Source organism: Pelophylax lessonae, assembly GCF_965119305.1.
Source record: "Pelophylax lessonae genome assembly, chromosome: 9".
Lineage (NCBI taxonomy): Eukaryota > Metazoa > Chordata > Amphibia > Anura > Ranidae > Pelophylax > Pelophylax lessonae.
In genome coordinates this window covers 147,504,793-147,532,688 of record NC_138776.1, presented here as the reverse complement: position 1 = coordinate 147,532,688, position 27,896 = coordinate 147,504,793, and the positions used below count along the sequence as shown (strand labels likewise).

Here is a 27,896-nt window from a genome sequence, read left to right as displayed (position 1 = left end):
GGTCCCCTCTGCTAGGCAGACCCCCAGGGGCAGTTTACACAGTACTCACAAACTGGGAATGCTTTCCTGAAACTTGACCACCTCTGCTCCTCTGGTTCTCGGAACACCGGATCCTCTCTGCAGCTCAGCTCAGCTCTCTCCGTCCCTCAGGCAAGCCGCCCGGGACACCTGATTCTGCTGACAGGAGGAAAGACAGCCGTACTCTGCCTCCTGGGACTCTGCTTCCCGCCAAAGATGCTGCATCATGCACTCACCTCAAACTTATATCCACTCCCAGAATCCTGTGTGGCAGAATCTGCCTTTCTGGGGTAGATACAGGCCTGAATGTACCACTGATTGGGTTTCCTCCACTACCCAATGAGAACCCTTCTCATGGAGCCAGTGGGGAGACTCCCAGTCTCAATAGCAACACCTGGGAGACATGACAGCTCAGCTGAAAATCATGGCCCTGCTGTTAGGCAGCCAAGACCCACTATAATTTGCCTAGCATCTACCTTGTAGGGTGCTACATCTCTCTCTCTCTATCTATATATATATATATATATATATATATTTTTTTTTTTTTTTTTAGGTAGGAGCCCTCCAACCGAGATAGATGTGAAACCACTTTAAGATGCCACAAGACTCACAACATATCATAGACCTGAGGTGTGCCCTGGTCAGCTGGTCAGTACACCAAAAAGGGGCCATACCCAAGATAAGTAATGGTTGATTGTAGAAGATTGATGTGAGGGAATTGCCCTGTAAAGGGGATGGGAGGAAGGGTATCGTGCACTGGAACTGACAGAAACACAGGTGAGTGGGCTGCCTAAATACCCCCCCCCCCACTCCCCTGGGCTCCTCCCATAAATTCAGGCCACCATACTGGCCTTCTAATATGTAAATGTTTTGTTTTGAATTACCTCCTCCACATGCTTTAGAACATTGAGACCAACTTTTAAGAGCCCATTCGTAAGAATCCATTTCCTCCAAAAGTACATTATTGTTTCCAATCATTGGTAAGAGATCTTCATGAATGATATATTTATATGTTAGGCTGCTTTTCAGTTCATCTTCCTGTGGCACAACCTGTAATGAAATAGAATAAAACACTGATTCAGATAGACTACCAATAATATGCATAACAAAAATATAGGTTAATACTGGAGACAAATAACACCAATTATTATGTATAATGTGGCACAGATAAAAGTTACTTGAAGTTGTATTAATACACTGTGTGCTGGGTCAGCTTAACTGCCAAAACCAAGAAAAATGTCCTTTTTTAAAATTCCAGCTTCCATTGTTATTACATTTCAACATACACTGGCTTATTTAATGAATTAAAGTGTAGAAATTCTGACCTTCTCTATAAACAACCAGCCGTCCATAAATATTTCTGACATGTCAATTCACAAAATGTAAGCTCTGATTTATTGCTAAGGCCAACATTCCTTTTTTTACCCTTTATTCTAATGCAGTTCTAATGCAATTATTCTAATACAATTCTCTAGCAATTTGAAAATGTGTGAATATGAGATGCTGGATTCAGAGTTGGATTATTTTCTCATGTGAAGATAAGTGCATATTGCCAAGTCCACTGACTCTCGTTCAGCAGCTCCCTAAAATGAAAGGGTCTCAAAGACACCTTGGATCAATACAAGAAGGTATTTTTTAATTAAAATAATTACAGGGCTATCATCCACATTTGGAAAGAGAAGGGACAATGTAAATTAAACAGTGTGTCTTTAGTATCACTTTCAGTCCAAAAGAAAATCAGATTTTCCATAATATAATAGAAAATGATTGTAGAACCCAGCAACTAATGTGTGATAACCTTGTAATAAACTGTCTATTAGGAGGAACTCTGAACTAAAATCAGTTAAGAAAATATTCGCTTTAACGCCAAATAGAATTTTATATAGTTTACTGTTTGAGTTCACAAAAATTTAGAGACATTAATTAGAGCTGTATGTATATGACTAGAGGTGCACCAAATGGAAATTATGATGCCAAAACTGAACCCAAAAATGCAGGATGCACTTGGCAGAAAACTGAAAATGAAAGTTTTTAAAAAAATATTTATATTTTTATATATAATTGTATTATAGTCGACTTTATAATTAATATCACTAATTTAAATTAATATAAATTTATTATCAGCCATTATTAGCACCTTTTGCGCAAGAAAAGCTAAAAAAAAAAATGTTTTCACACTGGTCCATTGCACTTCCATTGTGGTGTTAAATATCCTGCTTGCTGCATTTTTGGTCAGTTAAAAAAACACATAACACCATTTTCGAACAATATGTTTCAGAGGCCGAAATTTTGGTGATTGTCTATATATGACACATTGGTTGTATCTGAAAAACCAAGTATCTAATATGGTTACTTAAAAAAAAAAAGTTATAAATAGAAAATAGTTTACCTTTGACATACAGTAAAAACATCTATTTTTCTGCTAAAAAGATTGACAATATTGATTTAATTGCATGAAATCATTTGTGGTCAAGAGCTACTTTGATGCTGTTTTTATAGCGCAAATGATTAGCAAAATATTGGATTTATTTTAGTTTACTGGCTAAATCAAAGCTGATTTGCCTCAGGCACTTACACATAGGAAGGAAACCGTCTATACATTGCAAGCAAATGCAAGGCAGGATGTCTTTTGCAGGTCAAATTCAATACCTATTTTGAAGCTAAATCAATTGCTTTTCTCTAACATTAGGAAACATAAAATTAAACATACAGAACATAATGGTAACAGAATAAAAAAAGCAATAAATACACCACAGTAAACATGTATAAATAAAGATATTTTACTGCTTTTTTTAGCCTACTATGGACAGAGCAAAAAAGAGATAGCACTGACGGTAAATCACACTAAGTGCAGTTAGTAATTCCATGTTTCATGTACATTGGTTGTCTCTACTTCTTCACCTTAAAGCTGGGTACACACAGGTCCGGCTGCGGTTTGCAGTGCGGTGTCCTGTGCGTTTGTGTTTACCAGTTCAGGTGCAAATATTTCCCTGAATTCGCACCTGAACCAAACCCAAAAACGCATAAGACCCTTTTCAAATTCGCACCGCAGCTGCTCCAGACATGTGTGAACTGGCTCCATTGAAAGTCGGTCACACTCATATGTTATGCGAATTGGATGCAATGTAAAACGCATCCAGTTCGCATATATGTGAACCCAGCCTCACGATGCCAAGCTGCCTCCACATTTACTTTGAAGCAGCTTAACTAACAGTGTTTTCCTCAAATATAATTGAAGTTAGTAAACTCGATTAATTATCTTCTATGAAGAATTCTGAAAATACATTTTCTCAAAGATATTAACTTGGCTAAAAAATAAAGCATAAACATAAGGATATTACTTACCTTCAGTGGTGTGTCACTGGTTAGCAGAAATCTCATCCAATGTCCCCCCTACCTCACAATCCTCTGGTGCAGCTGGGGTTAATAGAACTAAGGAAGCCATCACAGGCACTCATCAAGAGTACCCGACTATGCCTGGCCGTTCTGTCATGCTCCTCTATTTATAGAAGCTGGAACTTCAGCCTCTATTAATGAAATGCAGCCTATGAATGGAGGGGGGACCTTTCAAATATCTGCCCATCTTCCATTCATACATCATTTTTCATTCATATAAAGTTGCAGCACTGGCTTCTCTGAATTAAGGAGTTGAACACAAAGGTGGGAGCACATTCTGGCACTCTTAATGAGTGACAGTTCTTTTAGATCTATAAATCCCCACTGCAACAGAAGATTATGGTGTCGCAGGGTGGTGGTGGTGGGTCATTGGAGGAGGAAGATTTCTGCTAAATGAGGATAAAGCAACACAAGGAACACATCTCAGTGACGATAAGTATTGTTCCTTGTGCTCATTCTTTACTTTTTTTAAAATAAACTTAGACTTTAATAATATTAATGCTAACTGCATATAAGAAACGTTCCAAATGTCAATTGATGTTTCCCTGCTTGAAAGATGTGTAAACCATTATGCCACATGTGCCAAACACAAAGCCCGTGGGCTGAAGCTGGCCCACCAGGCCCTTGCATGTGGCCCTCGTACCTCTTCTGTAGCTGTGGCACCCACCTCCTCTCTGCCCCATCTTATCTCAGCAGTCAGCAGCAGAGAGGAGGACAGAACTCCTCCTACAGATTCTGCGCCTCTCTGTGCAGCTGCAGCACCCCCTTGACTCCACCTCCCCTGTTCTCAGCATTCAGCAGAATCTAGAAGCTGACTCCAGCCCTTCTCTGGTCCATCTGCAGACCCTGCACTTTCTGCTTCCCAGCTCCGCCACCTAGCTTCTTCCCGACAGAAGCACAAGGTTAGAGGAGTGCACAGTGGTATACTGGAGGATGGAGGACTCTTAACTTCTTATCGGGGGTGGGGGGGCTCTTGACATCTGATGTAAGGGGGAATGGGGTGCTCTGGACATCCACTTATAATTATTCTGAGAATAATACAATTCTATGCCAGTTGAAAAGGTGGGTCTCACACCATGGCGGAACCATGTTCTGTCTGAGCAGTCTCCAACAGAGTTTCCTGTTGATGATACTAGCGGTATTTTTCAGACTTGCTTTGTTTGCTACAGGGGTGTGAGTGGGCTCCGTGCCGGTCTGCACCTGCCCTTTACAGCTTGAGTCTTAAGTTATTATTAAAACCAGTAATAATGGAATTCAGGGGCAATTATTTATTATGTTCAAGAATAGATACATTCTATATAGCTTTACAGATAAAACTGTACCTTTGAGGGCAACCACAGGGTTGGTACATGCCGCAATGAAATTGGCAAAGCTTTTTTTTTTTTTTTTTGGATAGAGCGAGGAAGGTTTATACCTTGGATATTTCTTTGCTTTCTGTGTCCCATTGTGGAGATTTCCCTTCACTTCCTGTCCCATAGTCAAATAGGAAGTGAAGAAATCCCTGCAAATTAGGGGAATTACTTGGTGACCCCCAGGTTACCAGAACTAGTGTCCCCATTTAAAGATTTTCCCTCAATTACTTTTCTAGGGACAACCCAAAATTTTATATTTTCTTTTACTTTCACTTTCAATGATATTGGTAAATAGGACAAGTAGAGTGGGTGAATATCCTTTACGGGGGCACAGACAGCAATAAAAACTGACAGGTGGTATAATCCTTCTTCACTCTATCCAAAACTAAAATAAAAATTGCCTTACTTGTACTTTAAAACCCTTGCTTAAGGGTCCTTTCATATGAATGATCCGATCAGATCCGCCTGTCAGTTTTTGAGGCGGATCTGATCGGATCCTCCATTCATCCCTATGGGGCACCCACTGCCATCCGCATCCGATCCTGTCCGTGAAATCCTGACAGACGGAAACCCTATTTTCCATCCGTCCAGGGGATCGGATCGGATGGGATCAGATGAGAGCGAACAAGTGGTCTGCTCTCATCCGATTTCTCATAGAGAGCAGCGGGGCTCTGACACCTACCTCTCTGCACACAGTGCGGATACAGAGCTGTCATCCGCCTGCTAAGCGGGGATTGGCAGATCGATTCCCGCTGAGTAGAGAACGGTCCGCACCGGAATGCGGACCGTGTGAAAGGAGCCTTATGCTCGTTCTTTGGGCCTACAAATCTATGTGCTAGGCCCAAGGTGGTATGATGTAAGTTTAAATAGACATTTGTAGTGTTCACATTAAAGGCTTCTGAGAAGGTTTTGTGTAGAACAGGAAAACTGGATTCTGACTATTTTGGGCTCTGAAGCCTGACCAGGGAGAGAAAGGGTGGTCTTTCTGACCAACACTCCATGGGGAGGTCTTGGCTGGCTGCAGTAGGTTCCTGGTCTGGATCCTATAAAATGCATGGACTGTAACTGTGGGTCTGACTGTGGCTTAATGCATCGGTCTGTCGCTAAACCTTGTTGTGCATATACCTTAGATGCGTCTGTTTTCACTGGTGTTAAAGCATGTGTAACAAATCAGCAAGATACACAACCACAAGCATATCAATCTTAACCTTTTATTAAGTTTTGTTTAATTTTTTATCATTCCGGGCTATTTTCTTATAATATAAATGGGTTAAATCTGTAGAAAGAAACAGAACAGGCAAATAATCTATATTCACAGCATGTGTTTTCTTGCTTACCAAAATTACTATAGGCTCATTAAGTGGGCCTGCAGTTTTCACACTTTTCTTGCCTTCTTCAATGCTGTACTCCCACTCCAGCCCCATTTCTAAAAGGGTCCTTGATTTGCTGTCCTTGCCCTTGATATTTAAGATAAAGTTTCCACTGACTTGATTTTTAATAGCTGTAAAAAGAGCACAAGATAATAGATTCACTCCATAATACAATAAAAGTCAAATCTTGCTTCTTGAAATTAATATGCAGAAGAGCATATCCACCTGACTATAGTTTACACATTTAGAAGCAAAACATTCTAAGACTCATTTCCATAGCACGGCTTCACTAAATTCTCTAGCCAGTTCTAGTGACATCAAAACTAAGACAATAAAAGAATTTCAATAGTAAATCATCATTATAGTATAAATTAGGCATCACATTTAGAATTTCTTTGCACGGCTGTTTTCAGCCCCACATTTCCTATCACAACTTTGAAAAAGAAAGTCTGCAGAGAAAAAGAGACATGATGTGCAGGGTGACGTGGTAATATATTAGTTCTCGTTCTGTGAGATGGTTTAAATAGAAGCTTCAGCTGCTGTTTCAGCTGATGTGTTGGTCAGCACTCTGTTCACAGAAGGTTCCTTCATTCACAGAGCACTACTGTTCTCTATGCATGCACTTCTCTGCATCATGGCTATAACCCCCTTCTTATTTCTTTTCAACAACATGACAGGGAGGAGACTGGGCTGTAATTTGCTGTGTGAGCCTTGCCTTGGTGCCTTTGCTTATGTTTATGTCTTCTACTAACTAATAAAAACAGCAAATGAATGAGAAAAAAAAATGTGTTTTGCAAAACAAATTATTCTTCATTAAAAAGGCAAAGCTATTAATGTTGAAGTGAGCATTAAAATTTAACATACTTCAACTTACTGAGGTATTAACTGAAAATAACAGCAGCTAATGTTACTTACCCAAAACTATTTCATTTTTGCCCATGCTCTTACAGTTGATAAAGATGCTGGTTCCAGCTCTCTCAACTGCTTCTCCGAACGTATGAGTGGGGAGCACACGCACTGCATAATATTAGAAACAATCATAGAGAACCCAGGGGTAGTCATGGACAACAACCATGGAGAACCCAGGGGTAATCATGGAAAACAACCATAGAGAACCCAGGGGTAATCATGGACAACAACCATGAAGAACCCAGGGGTAATCATGGACAACAAACATGCAGAACCCAGGGGTAATCATGGAAAACAACCATGGAGAACCCAGGGGTAATCATGGACAACAACCATGAAGAACCCAGGGGTAATCATAGACAACAACCATGAAGAACACAGGGGTAATCATGGACAACAACCATGGAGAACCCCAGGGGTAATCATGGACAACAATCATGGAGAAACCAGGGGTAATCATGGACAACAACCATGAAGAACACAGGGGTAATCATGGACAACAACCATGGAGAACCCAGGGGTAATCATGGACAACAACCATGCAGAACCCAGGGGTTTTCATGGACAACAACCATGGAGAACCCAGGGGTAATCATGGACAACAACCATGGAGAACCCAGGGGTAATCATGGACAACAACCATGAAGAACCCAGGGGTATTCATGGACAACAACCATGGAGAACCCAGGGGTAATCATGGACAACAACCATGAAGAACCCAGGGGTATTCTTGGATAACAACCATGGAGAACCCAGGGGTAATCATGGATAGTGTAGATTTTGCATCCTCACTGTAGCGTTGGTGCAAAAAAAAGCTCCAGGGGGAATACAGGGGCATAGGTAAACAGGAAGGTGGAATTCTGTCTCAAGGAGAGAGTGGATGGACTTCATGATTATCATTACTCTCCATGTCTTGAGACTGACTAAAGCAGGACATAGACATTGTATTATTTTATTGTAGGTTGAAAAAATGATTTGATTTCTCTATCAACACACTTAATGTTGATTGGAAAATCCATCCCGCGGGGCTACTATATTCTGACAGCGGGAACAGTTCTCAATCATCATAATGCATTCATCTGTGCTGTCAGCTATAGCTAGCATTACTGAACGAATTAAGAAAACCTGATGGGCTAGTTGTACAGAAGTCGACCAAGAGATCAACTTCTGCAAAACCAACCTGTCCATAGATGGATCGAAATTCAGGTGGTCCCTGCTAAACCAGCTGATTTTCAATATATCTATGGCTGGCTTAAAGTATCACTAAACCCTGGACCCTGCATTCACTATATCTGGTCTCCCACAGTACACAGAACATGGAAATGCAATTTATTAGTAAATATAAACTGCTAAATACCTTATACCTTAAAGTATATATCAGTCTTGTGACTTCTATCAGTGTCTGGCCAAGCACTGGTTAGGCTTCAGGATCCCTGATCCTCTGTCTGGACAGTGCTAAATGACCCTGTGCTGATCACATGCACCCTCCCAAGAAAAAAAAAAAAAAAAAACAACTCTCTAGCAATACATACAAAACTGAGCACATGCAGAGTGCCCCCAGGGCTCTGTTCTATTAACAGATGGATTGGGGACATTAGAAGTAGGGAAGGATCAGAGAAGACAGGATCAACCAGCCTTTTTACCCAAAGCACAGGATTAACCCCTTAGGTTCCACAGTGAGTATAACAAACATGCTTTACTGCATATACAGACTGATTTTACTGTAGTGGGTTTAGTAACACTTTAAGATTTCCAGATGCCTAAACATAGGTAGGACTTTTGGGGTAATGTCACCAACATAGGAAAATGCTTTGTTTCTTATTGATATAACCCAGAAAGGGAAGTTTTGTGTTAATTTTTAGAAACATATAAAAGTGATGGCAGATCACTTTGAGTCCATCGAGTTTGCCCGATTTTTTATTTATTTATTTATTTTTTTATACACGCTTTTTTTTTCTGTTAACTTTTTTGTATGGGTCTATGTTTGTCCTAAGCATTTTGAAAGCCATTTACTGTTTACTGGCTCATTACTTCTGCTTGTAGTTTATTCCAAGCATTAACTACCCTTTCAGTAAAATAATACTTTCTAAGATTAGTTTTGAACTTTCCTGCAGTTAGTTCAAGGTCATGTCCCCATGTTCATAATTTTGGTTTCATATTGAAAAAACTGCCCTCCTGAACCCTATTCACCCCCTTGATGTATTTAAAGGTTTCAATCAATTCTCCTTTTTCCCTTCTTTCCTCCAGACTGTACATAATAATTTCCTGAAGTTAATCTTGATATATTTTATCCACCAGACCCATCACCATTTTTGTTACTCGTCTCTGGACTATCTTATCAATATCTTTCTGTAAGTGAGGTCTCCAGAACTGGACACAGTATTTTAAAGGTCTCACTAAAGATCTAATTAAGGGAAATAAGGGACCTTCTTTTTCCTGCTGGTGATCTCTCTAGTGATGCATCTTAGAATTCTATTCGCTTTTCCCACTGTCTGGTTACATTGGGGGTTATTTACTAAGGCTGGGTTCACACTGATGCGAATTGGATGTGGGTTATCCCGCATCCAGTTGGCATGACAGGAGAGTGTGACTGGCTCTAAATAGAGCCGGTTCACACAACTCCGTGTCGACCGCAGTCCGGGTTGCAGAAGGGTCCTGTGCGTCTTTGGCTCTGTTTCAGGTCCAAATTCAGGGAAAAATTCGGACCTGATTCACCCCTGAAACGGAGAGCGGGGACACACCAGACCCCCAGTTGCAAGCCGCTCCTCAGTGTGTGTAAACCCAGCCTTAAGCCAGAAAGGGAAAATCTGGTGCAGCTCTGCACAGAAACCAATCAGCTTCCATTTTTTTTTTTTTTGTCAAAGCTTAATTGAACAAGCTGAAGTTAGAAGCGGATTGGCTACCATGCACACCTGCACCAGATTTTGCATTCTCCAGTGTCAATAAATCAACCCCACCTTTTGCTCATTATGCACTCAATTTTTTGAAGAATAAACATGGGTAAGAAACTGATACTTGCCTGTGGACTTACATTTGTGTTCCTGACTTCAAAGTCTGCTGAAAAGGTGTTCTTGGACTAATATGATATGATCCCTGGCTGTTTCCCTTGCCGCTAAACACTAATCCCACATCAATCACATTTTAAAGCCCCCAAGCTTCCAATGAACAAATCCATTGCTTTGTAGCCAGGATCATTTACCATTCTAATTACAACTTTAACCTTTCTTAGTTTCTTTGAACTCATCCAATCCACGGCACTTTAGAAGATAAATGTGTGGTGGTGTGAGAAGCATGATGTTCTCTGGCCATTTTGTCAAGTACCGTTTTATCAAGTATTAAAATGCTCCACATGTGTATAATTTTTCACCTATACACATCCCTGTGCTAAAATTATTTCTTTAAATAAATCTTTGCCTAAAACATTTTTTTTAAACATTTGCTGAAAGTTTTGGTATAAGATTGCTCTTACCAAAGCTGCTAGATGATCCTTCTGTTTCCTCTATTTGGATGTGCCTGGCTCCTGCTGGGATCTCAAACATCTTTAGAACACCAGCTGCAATGACAAGGAAAATAATAGCTAATATTTGATTTGCTAAATATGGGAATGCATGCTTTTTACAATGTAGTGATTCCCTTTTATTTTGATTGCACCTCTGTATAGGGTTACAGTTCAGTAAAGGAAAATATTAAACAATGACATGAATTGAAAACAGAACTGTTCCGTGATATTGAACCACTTTAAAACATATTAAACTGTATCAACTGTGGTTCAAAAGGAGAGTATGAAAAATCTCACTCGTCTTCTTCATAATACTTTTGATTTTTTACCTAATGTCCAGTACACACGATCCGAAAATCGGACGACGTTCCGTCCGTTTTTGTTTGGTTGCTAGGAACTCTCAATTATATTCGCGAATGGGAGAGGTTACTTACGATACGAATTTTCTCGGACGATGATTCAAAAGCTTCCAGGTTGCGTAACCACGCTGTAGCTTGTGAGGGGAAATGATGTCTACTGCTCATGTGCTGTCTATTGCTCACCATTTTTTTCGAACGAACAACATACTGATAATACGATTATCGTACGATGTGTTATAATACGATCAAAAGTGTTATGCTTGCACGACCGGATAATTTTGGGCGAACTGTCGTGATCGCCTCTCGTAAGCTGTGTACTAACTATCAGATTATCGTCCGATCTTTTCACAAGCGTTATTTTTCGTCCGATTTTTGGATCGTGTGTACGGGCCATTAGTCTCAGCTTCTCGCTGTACTAAACTTACCCAGATATACATAACTCATACAATTGGAATTTTGTTTATATTAGTATAGTCATTAAGCCCCGGTTCACACTAGGGCGACCTGTGAGGCGACCTGGTCGCCTCACAGGTCGCCGCAGGTCGCCTCCCATAGGAAAGCTGCGGACCCATTCTAATAGGAGCGACACAAATCGCTCCGACCTAGAAAAAGGGTCCGGAGCTTCTTTGGGGCGACCAGGAGGCGACCGCCATAGACTTCAATGTTATGAAGTCCATGGCGGCCGCTCCGAGGTCGCGGCGCGCTGCTCGCACCGCGATCTCGGAGGTCGCCCCTGAAAGTAGCGTCGCTCCTATGTGAACCGGCGCTAATAGTCATCAAAATGCTTTTTCTTTGTTTTTTAAAATGTATCTAAACTGGAAAACAAAAATACATCTTGCCAGTCCTTACATGAGGTAGCTGCATTCATTTTCTTTTTTTTCAGAATCATTTTACTTTTTTAACCTGGTGATCTTGCCAGTGACATAATTCCTATCTTAGGGTGACAATGTTCACTTGTTGTACTGTATCTATGGAGGAGCATCTATAGAGCTGGAAGTGTAGAAGAACTACAGAACACCTCTCCCTCACCTCCATAACATAGGGAAGAGAGGGTGTTTTGTAGTTCTCAATGTTGACAATGCTGCTTGAGATAACACTGCAGAGTAACATAGGACACGCCTCTGATGATGTCTGCTAATGACAAAATGCGTTGGGCGGGACCTGATGTAAGACGTAAGCATGCTACTAGTTGCGGCCATTTTGAGAAAAATGTTTAAATGCTCATTTTTACTCCAATGTTTGTAAGTATACACAATAAAGCTTTTTACATTAATTCTATGTGCTTTACTATGGGAGTTTTCTGTTTATTATTCCTCTGAAACATGTTAGATTGGGAAGTTGATGCGGCTGCTCGTTTGGATCTCCATACAGCTCATTGATGTTTGCAGGAGTTACCCTACCCTTTAGTGCTGGGCCCTGGATACCTTCATGCCCTATGCTTATTTGACCACTCTATAATTTGAGGGTCTAATCTCTCTGATAAGTAGACTTACTGGAAACACAGTGGTGTTGTGTGCATTTTCCCATTGCACTGAAGTTGGTGTGGGGATTTCATCTGTCCTTCCCATACTCATTGTAATAAATTTTATTTGTTTGCTTCAATGTGATTATGCTGGCTGCTATTTATATTACTTTTTGGAGAGGTAGCATGGATGAATTGTGGTTTTTATAACACAGGACAGTACTCAATGTCTGGCAGGAACAAAATATTTTTTTGCATTTATCAATATATATGTTTGATTCATTTGATTAGTTAGGGGGTTCAATGAATCCTGTCATTAAAATCTGGCTATCTTTAGGGCTATTTGGCAAACTACAGTCAAAATGTATTTTCAAAATATCATACAGTGGGTAGAGGGACCATTTATACAGATTCAATGGCAATTTTGAAAATACACAAATCTTTTAAATTGTAACTCCACTTTTATTTAACACACTTTGTAGTAGGGTTTTACCTTTTCTCTTTTGAACAAAAGGTTGAGGGGAGAGGGGGGGGGGTCTTAGAGGTTTTTTTAATGAGGAAAGTTATCATATCAACAGCCCTTTAGAAGTACTGTAGTCAAGCCTTAGGCTACATTCACACCTGAGCGTAGCGTTTTTCGCGCGTTTTTTACCGCGATTTTACCGCGATTTTTGCGGCGTTTTTTACCGCGATTTTACCGCGATTTTTACCGCGATTTTTGTGCAGGCGTTTTTAGATTGAATAGAAACCAATGGAAAACGCCTGTAATCTGCCCAAAAAGAAGCTCATGTACTTTTTTGAGCGTTGGGCGTTTTGTATACAGCGTCAAAACGCTCAGATGTGAACAGGGGCCATTGAAATGAATAGGATTTGTCTTGTTGGGCGTTTTGAGAGCTGATCCTAGAGCAGAAAAACGCCCCAAAAACGCCCCAAAACGCCTAGATGTGAACGGAGCCTTAGGAAGTACGTTACCAATCAAAAAACAAAACAAAATCCCACTGCAGAGGATGCCTAAAATTTACTTTGCTTAAAGCTTTTACTGCCTTAGTGCAGATGTCTGAGAGAAAAGTAGCTTTAGTAATGACACCTGCTTTTTATCAAGCAGTAGTGGACTCGCTTTGACTGGCAAATAGAAATTGGCCAGTAGATTGCTGTGGCTGTCCCTGTTCTCACTGATGCAAAATGGTCTTGCCATTGACCAACTTCTATCCAACTCTCTTTAAGAATTAAGAGACCGCAGATGATATAGCAGTGTAAAATTGGCCAGCAGCAAGACATTTAACTGCGTCCTGCCCAGTCAATGTGAAAAAACAGCCAGGTGGATGCTCTGTTTTTTTCTCGGAATAACATTTACAAAAAGGAAATTTTTGTGAAAATTGCATACTATACTGTGATTTCATATTAGCACTGTTCACTGTAATGAAAAAGGTGTATAGCAGTGTGCAGAGTGTTCATTAAGAATTTTTAGTGTTAACATGTAGTCATACCCCTTTAGGACCTGATGGGTTATACACAGGGCTTTTTTTCAGCGGCAACGCGGGGGGGGGGGGGCGATGACACACAGTTCTGGCACCTCCAGCACTGAATGTATATAATGGCAAAGGGATGCTGGAAGGTCTATTGATGCTGAGGTGGATCTACTGTTGCTTGGGGGGATCTATGGTTTCTTGCTACAGGGGGGTCCATTTTATTGCCTTTCTTGTTATCAGTAACCAATTCCGTGCAAATTACTTAACACCACAAAATAATACTTGGTTTTGCATTCTCTAAAAGGAGGGTATTTGGCAGTAGGTGGAGGGTGGAACCAAGTGACTGTGGGTAGGGGGCAGAGACAAAGGGTGATTCACAAGGGGGGAGTACCTGCACCTATTCTCTGGGGAAAAAAAAGTCCAGGTTATATATATACTGTATGTACAAGCTATTTGGTTTTGAGCATAGGATTATCTTTTTATTTTTTGCATTGTGCAGGTCAGTGACCAGCCCCTTGTTGGCACTATATCTACTGAGGTATTATATAAGAAAGTAAGTATTTTGCATTGTGCAGAGTAGTGTAGGGACTGGCTCAAAAGGGATTACTTTGATGCAGCTGGCCAGCTTAACCGCTTTTAAAAGTACATTTACTGCAGGCAGACGGGACTGGCAGGCTAGATCATTTATCTGTACGTCATCCAGCCTGTTCTGGGTCAGGGGCGCACAGCAAGCCGCCCGTGTAACCACTGGACACAGTGGATTACAATTACTGGTAACCAGGTATCATGTGATTGCCATGATAGGTCATAGTGATTTCATTATAACAGTGTAAACAAACTGTCATGAATGGATTTCCATTCATGAACAGTATAAGCAATATCAGTGTACAAATACAAAAAAAAAAATATCCCCCCCCCCCCCCACAGCCTTCTGGGGCACATCACAGGACCCAGGAGACTGTGGGAACATTCACGAAGTGCACCCCAGCTCGCACATGCACAGTAGGAAACTGGCTGTGAAGCTGGAAGGCTTCACTGCCAGTTTCCCTTACCTAAGATACCTACACCTGAAGCCGAATGCAGATTTGGCTTGGGTGATGACATTGCGGGATCTCTGGATAGGTAAGTGTCCTTATATTAAAAGTCAGCAGCTACAGTATTTGGAGCTGCTGACTTTAAATTTTTTGCGGGGAGACTGGAGCTCCAAATGACTGTTTATTAATAGATGTATCCACTATCAGCATTTTATAAGCTGCATGTAGCATCAGCTATACACAGTATAGAGCGCTGTGTTCCGGCAACGGTACAGTGACTTCCTGTCTGCTACCAGAATAAAATCAAGTTGAGCTGCGAACATCTCAGCCAATCAGAGGAAGCCTTGCATTTTTATGAATGAATACAAGGCTTTCCCTGATTGGCTAAGGTGGAGATAAAGTTTTCCTTTATAAATTACAAAGCTACCTCTAAATGGCTGAGAAGCCTTCAGCCTGACTCCGTTTTGTTCCAGCAGCAGTCAGGAAGTCCCCGTACTGCTGCCACAACACACACTATATACTGTATATAGCTGATGCTACAAGCAGTATATTCAGTGCTGACAACAGCCATATTTTATTTATTGAAGGAAGTAGCATCTTTGGGGCAGCTTGGCTCATATGAACTATTTGAAGTAATAGAACACGGAGTTAAGAATGTAATAATGCATTTAGGTAGAACTTCAAACACAGTCACACCACAGATAAATTTACAAGGGTTGCATTATTCACTTTCTGTAACTGGGGACATTTTAAAGCAGTATGAACATAGCTTGATAGGACCTTCTGTGCCATAATAAATGTGAAGCAGGAAAAAAATCACTCTTATTACAGACATCCACACTATGCAGTTGAAGTAAAATGAAATCTGCAGACTTGCAATAAAGCCTGCATCAAATAGAATTCAAATACAGCTCATAAACATAAGCTCTTTAATGCCTGCAAAAAGTCAGTGAAGGTTTGAGCAGCTGACTTTATCTGTAAGTAGTAGCTGTGGTGACTATACATTGGTATATTATACCAATGTTTTACTTTTAAAACAAGCCAGATGTACTAATCTCCTTTCTCATAAAATTAGATTTCTTGATGGGTAATTGAATAATATTGTGATCAGAACTTGATGGCTCACATGGCACAGTTTTAAAAGAATATAATGATTAAAGATCAGGAGTACTGAACTAAAATTCATAGAGGTTCGGTCAGTAAATCTCAATTTTGTTTTATGACTCGGGTCCTTCACATCACAGCCCCCTTTACATCAGTGTCCTCTGTCCCCTTTTTCACATCACAACCTCCTTCCACATCACTGTCTTCCTTGCAAACACATCCCCCTCTCCTCACATCACAGACCCCCCCTGCAATCAAAGACCCCTCTCACATCACAGCCCCCTGTCCTCACATCACCATCTCCCCCTACATCACAGCCCCGTTGCAGTCACAGACCCCCCTCACATCACCACATCACAGCTTCCCCCTTGCAATCACAGACCCCCCTCTTCACATTACTGTCCCCCCTTACATCACTGCCTCCCTTAAAATTACAGACTGTCCTTTCTCAAATCACAGTCCCACTCTGCAATTACAACCCCCCTCCTCACATCAAAGCCCCCCCTTCACATCACAGTCCCCCTTCCTGACATCATTGTCCCCCCTTACCTCACCACATCCCTTAAAATCACAGGCTTCCTCTCCTCACACCACAGTTCCCCTTGCAATCACAGTTCCCCTTTGCAATCACAGTGCCCTTCCTCACATCACAGCCCCCCCTCCTCATATCACATCCCCCTCTTGCATCACAAGCCCCCTAGCAATCACAAGCCATCCCTTACATCACAGGTCCTCCCTCTCACATCATAATCCCTCTTACATCACAGCCTCTCTGCAGTCACAGACACCCCCCCCCTCCGCAATGTCCTCCCTTGCAATCAGAGCCCCCCATAAACCACAGTTCCCCTGCAGTTACAGGTCTTCCCCTTCACATTCCTACTTTAACACTGTATGGCAGAAGGTGGGAGGCACGGCAAGGTGGACTCCTCTACTGTATGTACTCAGCTGCCTGCCTCCACCACTACTGCTGCAGTGTTAAAACTCACAGCAGGGCAGAGGGCAGGAGGCATGGCAGGACTGCACTGAGGGCAGGAGATGCCGAACTCTTCTTTTAACAAACGTGTGATTGGCTGTGAGGACCACCTTGCATCCTAGCAACCCATCACCTGCTTGTTAAAAGAGAAGTGTGAGGTTTAAAAAACAAAACAATCATACTCACCTAGGTGGATGCAGTATTGGTCCATCCCCTCTAAAACCAAGAAGATTGAAGACCACTGATTGCTCTGGTGACTGTCAGTCTCTGGCTCTCTGCTCTGCCCCTCCAACACTCACTGGAGTGTTGGGCTGTGAAAGGGGTGGGAGCAGCTGGCTCAGACTCTCAGCAGTCAGCAGGCTCAGACTCCACAGACTGGACTGGCTGAGTGATGTCAGCCAACAGCAGATGGTAGTGCTCTGTCAGCTGAATGCGGGTCACAGTAGTGCAGAAAAAGTAGGAAGAACTCCCAGAAAGCAGGTAGCAGTAGCGAATAACTAAGTGACCTGTTGTACCTCCCACCCTCTACCCTGCTGTGAGTTTAACGGCAGCGGCAGGTAGCTTAGCACATACAGAAGGAAAGTCCACCCAGGCTGCTCAGTGGTGCTGCCGTGGTCCGAAGAGGATTGTCACTCTGTCTGTGTCTGGACTGCGGTCTGCTATTAAGTAATGTCTGATATAGATATTTAAATTTTATGTATAAACTCTGTGGGATGTTTTTATTGGCAAGTGCTTTGCTGTGCTGCACTCCAACTTTGAAAACAGATCCTGTAAGCATGCACACATTTTGTATTTACTATCATCTAGTATAAATCACACATGCTGAACATCTGGACTTTACTGAAGTACATCAGCTGCATGTGGCATCAGGAGGCATCATTTATAGTCTGTAACCTCTGTGCTTCTAAGGAAAGCTCTAATCTTTCTGCAAATGATTGAATTTATTTCTGCTAAACCTAAATTTCATAATCAGAGTGAATTTCTTGACATAAGCCATACAACTCTTTATTATACCTAGGGCTTGGCAGCATCTGGGGCCCACTCCAGCAAATGTCATCAAAACTGCAGTTTTCAGGATGAGGTCATGTAAGAAGTAAGGACTAGCTACAGCTGGAACCCAAACAATATTTCAACAGATTACTTTCTCCTTTAAAAAGCAGAGTGTTGAATATGAATATACAGCAACATTCAAATCTATGCCCCTCTGTGCTTTATCAAAGATGTGAACAGATGGGTGGCGTGGACCTGAGCAGACATGCCTGTGGTGAGCTCCTGCCACCCTGACCTAATCCTGTGGATTTCTGCAGTGTGTTCAGTCTCCCTTGCTTACCTGTGACACCTGGAGGACCTTGGTGCAGAGCTGCACATTCTTATGGCACCTAAGCGGCAATCCTCCCCTAGCCTGCCCAGCCCGCCCGCGGACAGGAGGCGACTCTGGTCTTCCCCGTCATGTACTAACGACATCTTGCTCAGGAAACTGCTCACAGAAATGGAGGGGGACGGGATAGTAAGCTCTAACATCCCACCGCCATCAGACAACCCGACAGTGCCAGGCACATCCCTGATCCTGGCAGCGATCAAGCAGAGCAAGACCTCCCTGCTGGTTCGTATCAATCACCTAACAGAGGAATACAACATGGATAAGATCAGAGGCTGCCTGAAGGAATCAGAGACACGTGTTTCAGCTGTAGGGGATCGCTCGGAGCAACATAGTCCCCTCTCAGGCGTCTCTTCTCCAGGGAGAATAAATTAAGCAATTGTAGACGCTCTTCATAATTAAGGTCCTCCAATCCCCTAATTAGTTGCCCTTCTCTGGACTCTCTCCAGCTCCAAAACATCCCTCGTGAGGACTGGTGACCAGAACTGCACAGAATACTCCAAAATAGGAAATGTACCCCTAGCTCTGAGGAAACCAGCGGCAACTGCTGGTGAAACGCGTCAGCATCGCTTCACAGCTTTTACCAAGCGCAGGAGAACAGCATTGTCTGAGCCATCCCACCTGGAGAATGCAAACATGGAATTCATGACGGCGAGGATTTGTGGCTCGCCCCTCCCCAAACATACTTCGCAGAGTGCAGGAGGTGGAAGAGAGCCATGGCTCTGTAAGAAGACACGCTGGAATTGCAAACCAGGATCTTATATGGACAACAGGATTAAAAACATCTGGAGGATGAGCCTGCCCTGCATATGAGGAGGTATACTATTTGCTGGGACTTTTCTTCAATTCGTTACTGGGCTCATAACATTCATTGCATGTGTTTATAGACTTGTATCTTCAGTGTATTGCACCAAATCAAACAGTAAGTGTACTGCAAGTGACCCTACATGCCGTTAAAAGCTAAACCTGCTGCTTTGTGATACAATCAGGATAGCTCGGCTTAAGAGACTCACATACCATTCAGTCTAATAGACTATGAGCAACTCATGTCTAAGGATGATCGTATATACAGATTCTGGCAGTATATACAGATTCACAGTATAGTACCTTAAGTGTAGAGATTGGTTATTGCAGACCTCCCTGTGACTTCTGTGTTTGATTTTAATTTTGTATGTTTTTATATAAGGAGTGTGTATTTGTTCAATCTGGAACCAATGATTTTTTCACCTATTAATAAAGTTATTCTACTGCACCAGTATACCCTATGTCCTTAGTTGACTTATTTTCAGGAGAGTTTCTTTTTTCTCTCCTCTCCCCCCCTTTTTGTAATTACAAGAATACTCCAGATGCGGTTGGACCAGAGTTTTATAAAGTGGTGGAATTATAGTTTTATCTCTGGAAAACATCCCCTTCTTTATGCATGCTAATATTCTGCCAGCTTTGGCAGCTGCCACTTGACATTGCATGCTATTGTCTAGTCTATCCTCTACCAAGACTCCCAGATCTTTCTCCATTTTGATTCCCCCAAAGGTTACCCCCCTAAAGTGTATTGTGCTTTTATGTTTTTAGTCCCCAAGTGCAAAACCTTACACTTCTCCACATTAAACCTCATTTGCCATGTCGTTGCCCACTCTGTTATTTTGTTCAGGTCAATCTGTAAGATATCTGCCTCATGCTGTGTAGTTATTGCCGTGCCCAATTTTGTGTCATCTGCAAAAACTGATATAGAACTAATGATCCCGTCCTTAATGCTGTTTATTAATAAATTGAACAAGGTTGGTCCCAAGACTATGCCTTGAGGGACCCCACATACCACCCTAGACCAGTCTGAGTATGCGCTATTTATTACCACCCTTTGGACACGCCCTTTTAGCCAGTTCCGTATCCAAGAGCAAACCTTGTGGTCGATGCCTGTAGACCTTATTTTATAAATTAAGCGCTTGTGGGGAACTGTATCAAACGCCTTAGCGAAATCCAGGTACACAACATCCACTGGTCTCCCCCTATCTAGCTCACAGTTCACCTCCTCATAGAATGTTAACAGATTGGTTTTACAAGAAGGCCCATTCGTAAACCCGTGCTGATTACTGCTGATGATGTTGTTGTCTTTAGCAAACTCTACGATATAGTCCCATATCATCCCCTCCAGAAGTTTACATACTATCGATGTCAGGCTGACCGGCCTATAATTTCCCAGGACATGCCTCTGCCCTTTTTTGAATATCGGTATCACGTTAGCTTTCCTCAAATTCCCTGGTACATTTACTGTCATTATACTGTCAGCAAAGAACATGCTGGTGTAACTGTTGATCTGCAGCAAACAGTGAAGCATCTGCTGACCAAAGCTGACGATGCTGAAAATCGCATTCATCGCAACAATGCGCAGGTGCTCAGCCTTACAGAAGGGGCTGAAGAAGAGCACCCAGCAGATTTTGCAGAGGCTTTCTTCAAAGATCTTTTACATCTCCTCACTTTCCTTTTTGCACTTGTCACTTATGTTGCTGAACGGGCCCATTGGGTACCTATTGGTCGATATATTCCCGGGGCCCCTCCTCGCCCTTTCCTTGTTCGAATCCTGAACTATCGAGACCGTGATTGCATCCTCTCTGAAGCCAGGAAATAGCCGAATCTACAGTATGGAAACACAAAGGTCATGCTATTCCCAGATTTTTCACAGGAGCACCAGAAGAAGCGTAAGACCTTCGATGATGTCCACATACATCTTTGAGAGCGCACCATGAAGTACAGCATGCTTTACCCAAGTCTCCTATAAGTCCAACATGACAGTATGACCAAATTCTTTGATACCCCTGATGAAGCCGATACCTGGCTCACTGGGCTTCAGTAAGCTTCCCGTGCTGCTTACTCTACTCACACTGCTACATGGCGCCCTTATACTAAGTGAGCTGCCTGCCTGTCCTCGTGGAGATCCGTTTTGTTCCAGCAGACTCCTGCTAATACCTCTGAAGCCTTGTTCACCAGCTATGCCTAGCTGCATATTTACCTTCCTTACAGTTCCAAGTTACTTTTGATCGTTCAGGAGCGATTCCACAGTGACAGTGTACTGTTCCCACATGCAAAAAGAATCCACTGCCTTCCACCCTTGGTGTTTTTCCCCAGAACGGAAAAAAGTAAACTGATTCTGGTAAGATCTTGCTGCCAAGGAAGAGTTGGTAAACAGGTTTCGGGTATAAAACTGACCTAGTTTTTTGTTGTTGGGGTTTTCATGGTCAGTAGGGAGTTTATAGTTTTTTTTATTTTGTTTGTTTTTTCATTATTATTGCTCTGTACGCTCTATGTCCACTGCACGAATGGTTCTTTAAGCACAAATTGTCGGTAATCATCCTACTCAGGGCTGTTATGCATTACATTCTCTTTCAGAGGTCAAGTGGGTTACTCCCACACTTATTTTCTAACTAGTTCTTGGAATAAGGGTACCTGATAGTCATGGAACTTACACTTATGTCATGGAATGTCCGGAGTCTGAACGACAAGATTAAGAGAGCTTTGATGTTTAAGTATTTGACTCAACATAAACCTCATATACTATTCCTGCAGGAAACTCATCTTCTGGGCAATAAGATTCTTGCTCTTCACAGACCCTGGATGCAACCATCATTCCATGCTACATATTCCAGTTATGCAAGGGGAGTGGCTATCTTGCTAAATATGTCATTATCATACAAGGTTATACACCTGGTAACAGACCCTGAGGGAAGATACATTATTCTTCTATTGGAGATCAAAGCGATTGTGTATGCTCTGGTTAATGTGTATGTTTCTACTCCTTTCAACCAGCGGGTCCTGTACACTGTGTATGAAAAATTAGCCACTTTATAATTTTCCAGACTATACATAGCTGGAGATTTCAAGTTCATTCTAGATCCATACTTAGACTCATCCAACCCAAACAGAATGTATTCCCCTGATTTACTTTAATGGGCACAACCCTTTAATTACACTGAAATTTGGAGATGGAAGCACCGGACCTCTAGGGCCTTCCACTCCACCACTCAGAAATCCGGATCCAGGATAGACCTAGTTTTTGGTAACACCTGCTCCCTGGCAGCAGTGCAGGAGGTCTCGTACTTACCTGCGGGCCTTTCAGATCATGCCCCTTTAGCTATTAAATTGAGGTGGTCAGAGAAACGGGGTCAAAATTGTTTGCGGTTAGCTACTAACTGGTTGCAGGACCCCAAGGTTGGCGAGATGGTCTCACCTAAATTACAACAACACTGGGAACTTAATGAAGGCACTGCCTCGACTCACATTGTCTGGGAGGCATTTAAGGCCAATGCAAGGGGAGAATACATCTCTGCAATTAAAGCGGTGCGTTCTGAGTTATGATATCAAGTGCGACAGTTAGAACACAGTGAATTCAAGGCGTCAGAGGCTTTTTCTGTCTCCCCGACTCCAGGTCATTTTAGCCAATTGGCTGATGCGAGAAAGCGCATCTCGCCACAGCTACACATTTAGATCTTAGCTCATTGGCCGGAAGGATCTTTGAGTCCGGGGACAAAAATAGCAAACTCCTAGCAAATCTAGTAGCTGATTCAAAAATGCAAATGGTGGTGTCTGAAATCTGTTCCTCATCTCTGACCCTGACCTCATCCTGAATGAGTTCAGGACATTCTATGAGCACCTCTACAGAGAAATTCCTGGTTGGCCAGCTGAGAGGCTCAGTGAAAACTTGTGAACCTTGCGATTGCCCACTCTTTCAACAGAGGACCTTGAGTTTGTGGAAAAAGATTTTACTGTTGAAATGGCGATCTGTTCATTTTGCAGCAGTAAAACGCCGGGCCTGGATGGTTTTCCAGGCGAATGGTACAGAACATATGCAGCCCTAATCGCACCTAAATTCTTACAGGTGTATACTGTGCGTAAAGAGTATATGTCCTTACCCCCTTCCATGCAACAGACACATATCGTCCTCATCCCTAAGCCGGGCAAAGACAAAACCCAATGTGCCTCCTATAGGCCTATTTCCTTATTAAAACTATGACTTCAAAATACTTACAAAAAATGTTAGCAACCAGGTTACAGACGATCCTCCCATCTCTGAATAACATTGACCAAACTTGATTTATGCCAGGGAAGTCGACAGACATAAATCTGTGTAGAGTATTTACACATATTGCCTTAATCTGAGACCTCTACTAGGATGTTGGTGGTGCTAGACATTGAAAAGGCATTCGATTCGGTGGCCTGGTCCTACATGTCCTCAGTTCTGGAAGTCATGAGTTTTGAGGTTGAATTTCCGCAGTTGGATTGACATCCTATATAAGTGCCCGACAGCTTGGATTAAACTGGGTGGTGTGCTCTCATCTCCCTTCACAATTGGAAGGGGTACGAGACAGGGTTGCCCGTTGTTACCAGCTCTCTTTGCCCTGGTGATGGAGCCGCTTGCCACGGCCCTCAGACAGGCTGATGAAGTTAAGGGAATCAGAGTTGGCTCCATAGATGAAAAGCTGGCCTTGTACATGGATGACCTTATCCTCTTTTTAAAGGATCTTAAAGAAACCTTAAACATCCTCTCTGGTTTCACTGACTTCTTGGGAGTCAAAGTCAACATCCCTCCCCCCTTTCCCTAATCAGGCAAGTTAACTTGTTTAAAATGAAGCTCTTACTGGCATTTCTTTATGTCGTTAGGCACTCCCCAGTGAGGTTACCCAAAAAAAGTTTTTTTTGCCTCATAAATACGGCTTTTCTCTCCTTTATTTGGGGCCCAGGCCATCCCAGATTTAAGTTAACAGTGTTATAAAGACCATGGGGTGAGGGTGGTCTGACTTGTCCTGACCTTTATTAAAACTTCTTGGCCGCCTTAATGTTCCATGCACATAACTAGCTAATCTCAGACGAGTCCAATGCAGCAGTGGTTGTAGAGGCAGCTTGTTTGGGCTCTTATAAGGCGCTAATGAATCTGCTTTATAGAGGGCCCTTCGCACCTTTCCCCCTGACAAAGGCTTTGAAAACTGTTCTATAAGCATGGTCAACAGATAATTCTTTATGCCCTTTAACTCCTAGCCATATATCACCACATAATCCTCTCTGGTTTAATCCAAAGCTGCCAGAGTTCATGTCAGTACCTAGTGTATAGGCATCCAAAGGTATTAAATATATAGACCAAATATGTACAGGAATTCCCAGTTTGAGAGCTCCCAGGTGACTTTCTATACTTTGACTCTCGAAGATCTGCACAGGGGCGAGTCTATGGTCAAGCCATTATCTAATATCTATAAAAATGTATTGCCCAACTTAAACGTGGGAATGGAGTCTCTCAAGGCCAAGTGGATGGGAGACTTTCCTTCATTAGAGGCAGAAGATTGGGAGAATATGTGTGTGGGGGGGGGGGGGTCAGTGCATGCATACTGTCTGTCACTACTGTCCAAATTCCACAAACAATGGAGGTATGTCTGTTAGGACTTGTTGACCCTTTGGCCCCTGGTCAAGCAGTCAGAACCCTCATGGGGTTGCTATTTTACTATGCATGCAAGGCCCGCACGGTACCATCAATTCATTTTTGGAAGAATTTAGTCAATTTGGCTCTGCCACTGTATAAGTCCACTTATCTATCTTGCGGCTGTGCCAAAAAATTCCCTAAAGTGTAAAACATATGGGTGGAAGCCTCTTCTACAAATGCAGATGCTATAGAGGAATAATCAGTACACTATCCTATATTTAAATACAAGTGTAATAGTGGTTTCGTTCCTCTATACTCTGGTAGGAGGTTCATCTCCTAGGTACCCGGGTCCTGAGAGAATGTGTACAGTATTTCATCATTTTCTTGAGCTTCAGCCCTGAGTGTTACGAGCGTTCCTTGCATTATCCTTATGAGCCGTCCTGCCTATGTGGTCTCAGCGTACCAAAGTATAGGTTGTTTTCTTTTTAGTTATGGTATTTTCTTTTTTTTCTTTCTTTTTTTCTTTGGTGTTTAGTTCTTGTTTTGTGTATGAGCCTGGGTATGCTCTGTTTTATACTACCTTTTGAAAAACATCAATGAAAACAATTTTCACAAAAAAAAAAATGTAAACAGACATCAGTGGTTGCACACTCTCCAATATGACCTACTTCTGTAGGTACAAAACATTCTGCTTCTTATCACTTCCCTGTCTTTGAGATTACACCCACCCGACATTAAATAGGAAACTGTCAGGGTATGGAAGTTGGCATTGCAGAGCACTGAACACCCATTCTCTGAGGATTCTAAAAGAACAACCAGCGCTGAAACCCCTTTAAAACGGTGAACCATACATCATAAGTAAACAAATACTTGTGCAATATCCTTAACAGGTTAAAAGGTTAATAAAGCAATCTAAAATGTATTAAAGGTGGAATAAAGTGCCAAGTGCCAACAAAATGTGCAACAGTGCTAGATTGATAAAAACGGTGACAAAGTGGAAATCAAAAGATGATCCGTGCTTCAGGAAAATTTGTGGTAGAATATAAAATATGGTATGTGCAGATAATGAGCGATTGTACAGGTTCTATAAACCCAGAACTGGTCAAAGGCTCGGACTGAAACAATTAATATAAATAAATCAACAAGTGTCCTATAAGGGGTGAGCTGCTGACAGCTTGAAAAAAGTGCAAGGGAAAAACTGCTCTGTGATGAAGGAGCGAATTTCACAGGTTCTTATAAAAGGAAGAACTGGTTATACGCTCCAAAATTAATTTGGGAGAAAGAATAAAGAAAGGTGCCCTATGAAAAGTGAGCTGAAAAAGTTTTTCCAGGTGTAGGTTAAAGAGTGGTATAAATCACAGTGATATAAATAATAGTGATTATAACCCATAGTGAAATGAACAATAATCTTCAGTTAAAAGGTACAAAATGCCCTATGATGGGCGAACCACTGTGACAAAGAATATAAAAATATGAAGGAAATCACACGTGATGTGCATAGTTTCCTATTTAATGTCGGGTGGGTGTAATCTCAAAGACAGGGAAGTGATGGCACTTTATTCCACCTAACATGAGCTACATGCGGTATGCAGTGCTGTGTTCTAAAAGCAGTACGGGCAATTTTCCACCTGCTACTGTAACAAAATCAATTCAGGCTGAGTGCCTCTCATCCATTTAAAGGAATCTTTGTATTTTTATCAATGAATGCAAGGCTTCTCCTGATTGGCAATCTATCTTTGCAGAACTGCTCAAGTTCAGTTCAATTTGATGGGACTGTTTGTGGACTACAGTCTTCAAGTCATTCCACAGCTTTTCAATGGTGTTTACGTCTGGGCTCTGACTAGGCCATGCAAGGATATTCACCTTTTTCCTTTTCAGCCACTGTGTGCTCATTTTTGCTGTGTGCTTTGGGTCATTGTCATGTTGGAAGGTAAACCTTCTTGCTATTAACAACTTTCTGGCAGAGGGCAGCAGATTTTCCTCAAGAATTTGATGGTATTTTGCCCCATGCTTTCTTCCTTCTATCCTGACAAGTGCTCCAGTCCCTGCTGCAGAGAAACACCCCCATAACAGGATATTACCACCTCCATGCTTTACTGTAGGGATGGTGTTATTTGGATGGTGAGCTGTATTGGATTTCTGCCGGACATATCGTTTGGTGTTGAGCTAAATAATTCAGTTTTTGTCTCATTTGACCATAACACCTTTTTCCATGTGGCCTCAGAATCTTCAAGGTGCATTTTGGCAGAGCTCAGTCATGACAGCATGTGGCCTTTCTTTTTTCTTGCAACTCTTCCATACAAGCCACATTTGTGGAGAATTTGTGATATTGTTGCCACATCCACACAATGACCAGTCATAAATTCCTGCAACTGCTTCAGAGTTGCTGTAGGCTTCTTGGTAGGCTCTCTGATCAGTTTCCTCCTGGCTCTTTCAGCCAGTCTGGAGCGATGTCCTGATCCAGGGAGGGTCTGTGTTATACAAAATACCTTTCACTTCTTAATAATAGACTTCAATGTGCTTCTAGGCATTAATGAAGTCTTTGACATTTTTTTTGTATCCATCTCCTGACTTATGCCTGTCCACAACTTTATTACAGTGCCTTCCCACCCATAGTTGATTGTTTTCTTCAGTTGCACTACCAGGGAATCACAGTTGAAAGTCAGATGGCTTTATGTGCCACTGAGAGAGTGATTATCTACACCTGATTGAGTTTACAAGTTATTTTTAGGAGGGGTGGTGATTCTTTTTCCAACCCAGTGATTCTGTTTTTGAATTTTTAAAAAAATATTTCTGACATACGCACTGTTGGTGTTATATCTTTTACTTGGATGTTATAAATTACAAATACAGTTAGATAAAAAAAAAAAAAAAAAATGATGCCTGTCTTCATGTCAGGCTGCAAAGCAACCAAATTTGATTATTAAGGGGGTGATTCTATGCCCACTGTATTTATTTTGGTTACTTATATAGTGCAGAAAATCTACACAGTGCTTTATGTATACACTATATTATCAAAAGTATTGGGACGCCTGCCTTTACACCATGTCCATGCCTGCCCATGTCCATAAAGACATGGATGAGTGAGTTCAGGGTGGAGGAACTTGACTGGCCTGCACAGAGTCCTGACCTCAACCCAATAGAACACCTTTGAGATGAATTAGAGTGGAGAC

General features: G+C 42.0%; 1 protein-coding gene across 2 annotated transcripts in view; it reads right to left on the bottom strand.

Moving 5' to 3' along the window:
* The window catches only part of ADAMTS14 (ADAM metallopeptidase with thrombospondin type 1 motif 14), a 250,961-nt gene that overhangs the window by 25,604 nt on the left and 197,461 nt on the right, over positions 1 to 27,896 (bottom strand). For both annotated transcript variants that reach the window (XM_082269283.1, XM_082269284.1), the window contains exons 15-17: positions 10,515 to 10,598; positions 6,104 to 6,267; positions 903 to 1,068 (exon numbers count right to left, since the gene is read on the bottom strand). In XM_082269283.1, coding sequence (XP_082125409.1) covers positions 903 to 1,068; positions 6,104 to 6,267; positions 10,515 to 10,598 — 414 coding nt within the window. The remainder of the gene's footprint in view (positions 1 to 902; positions 1,069 to 6,103; positions 6,268 to 10,514; positions 10,599 to 27,896) is intronic.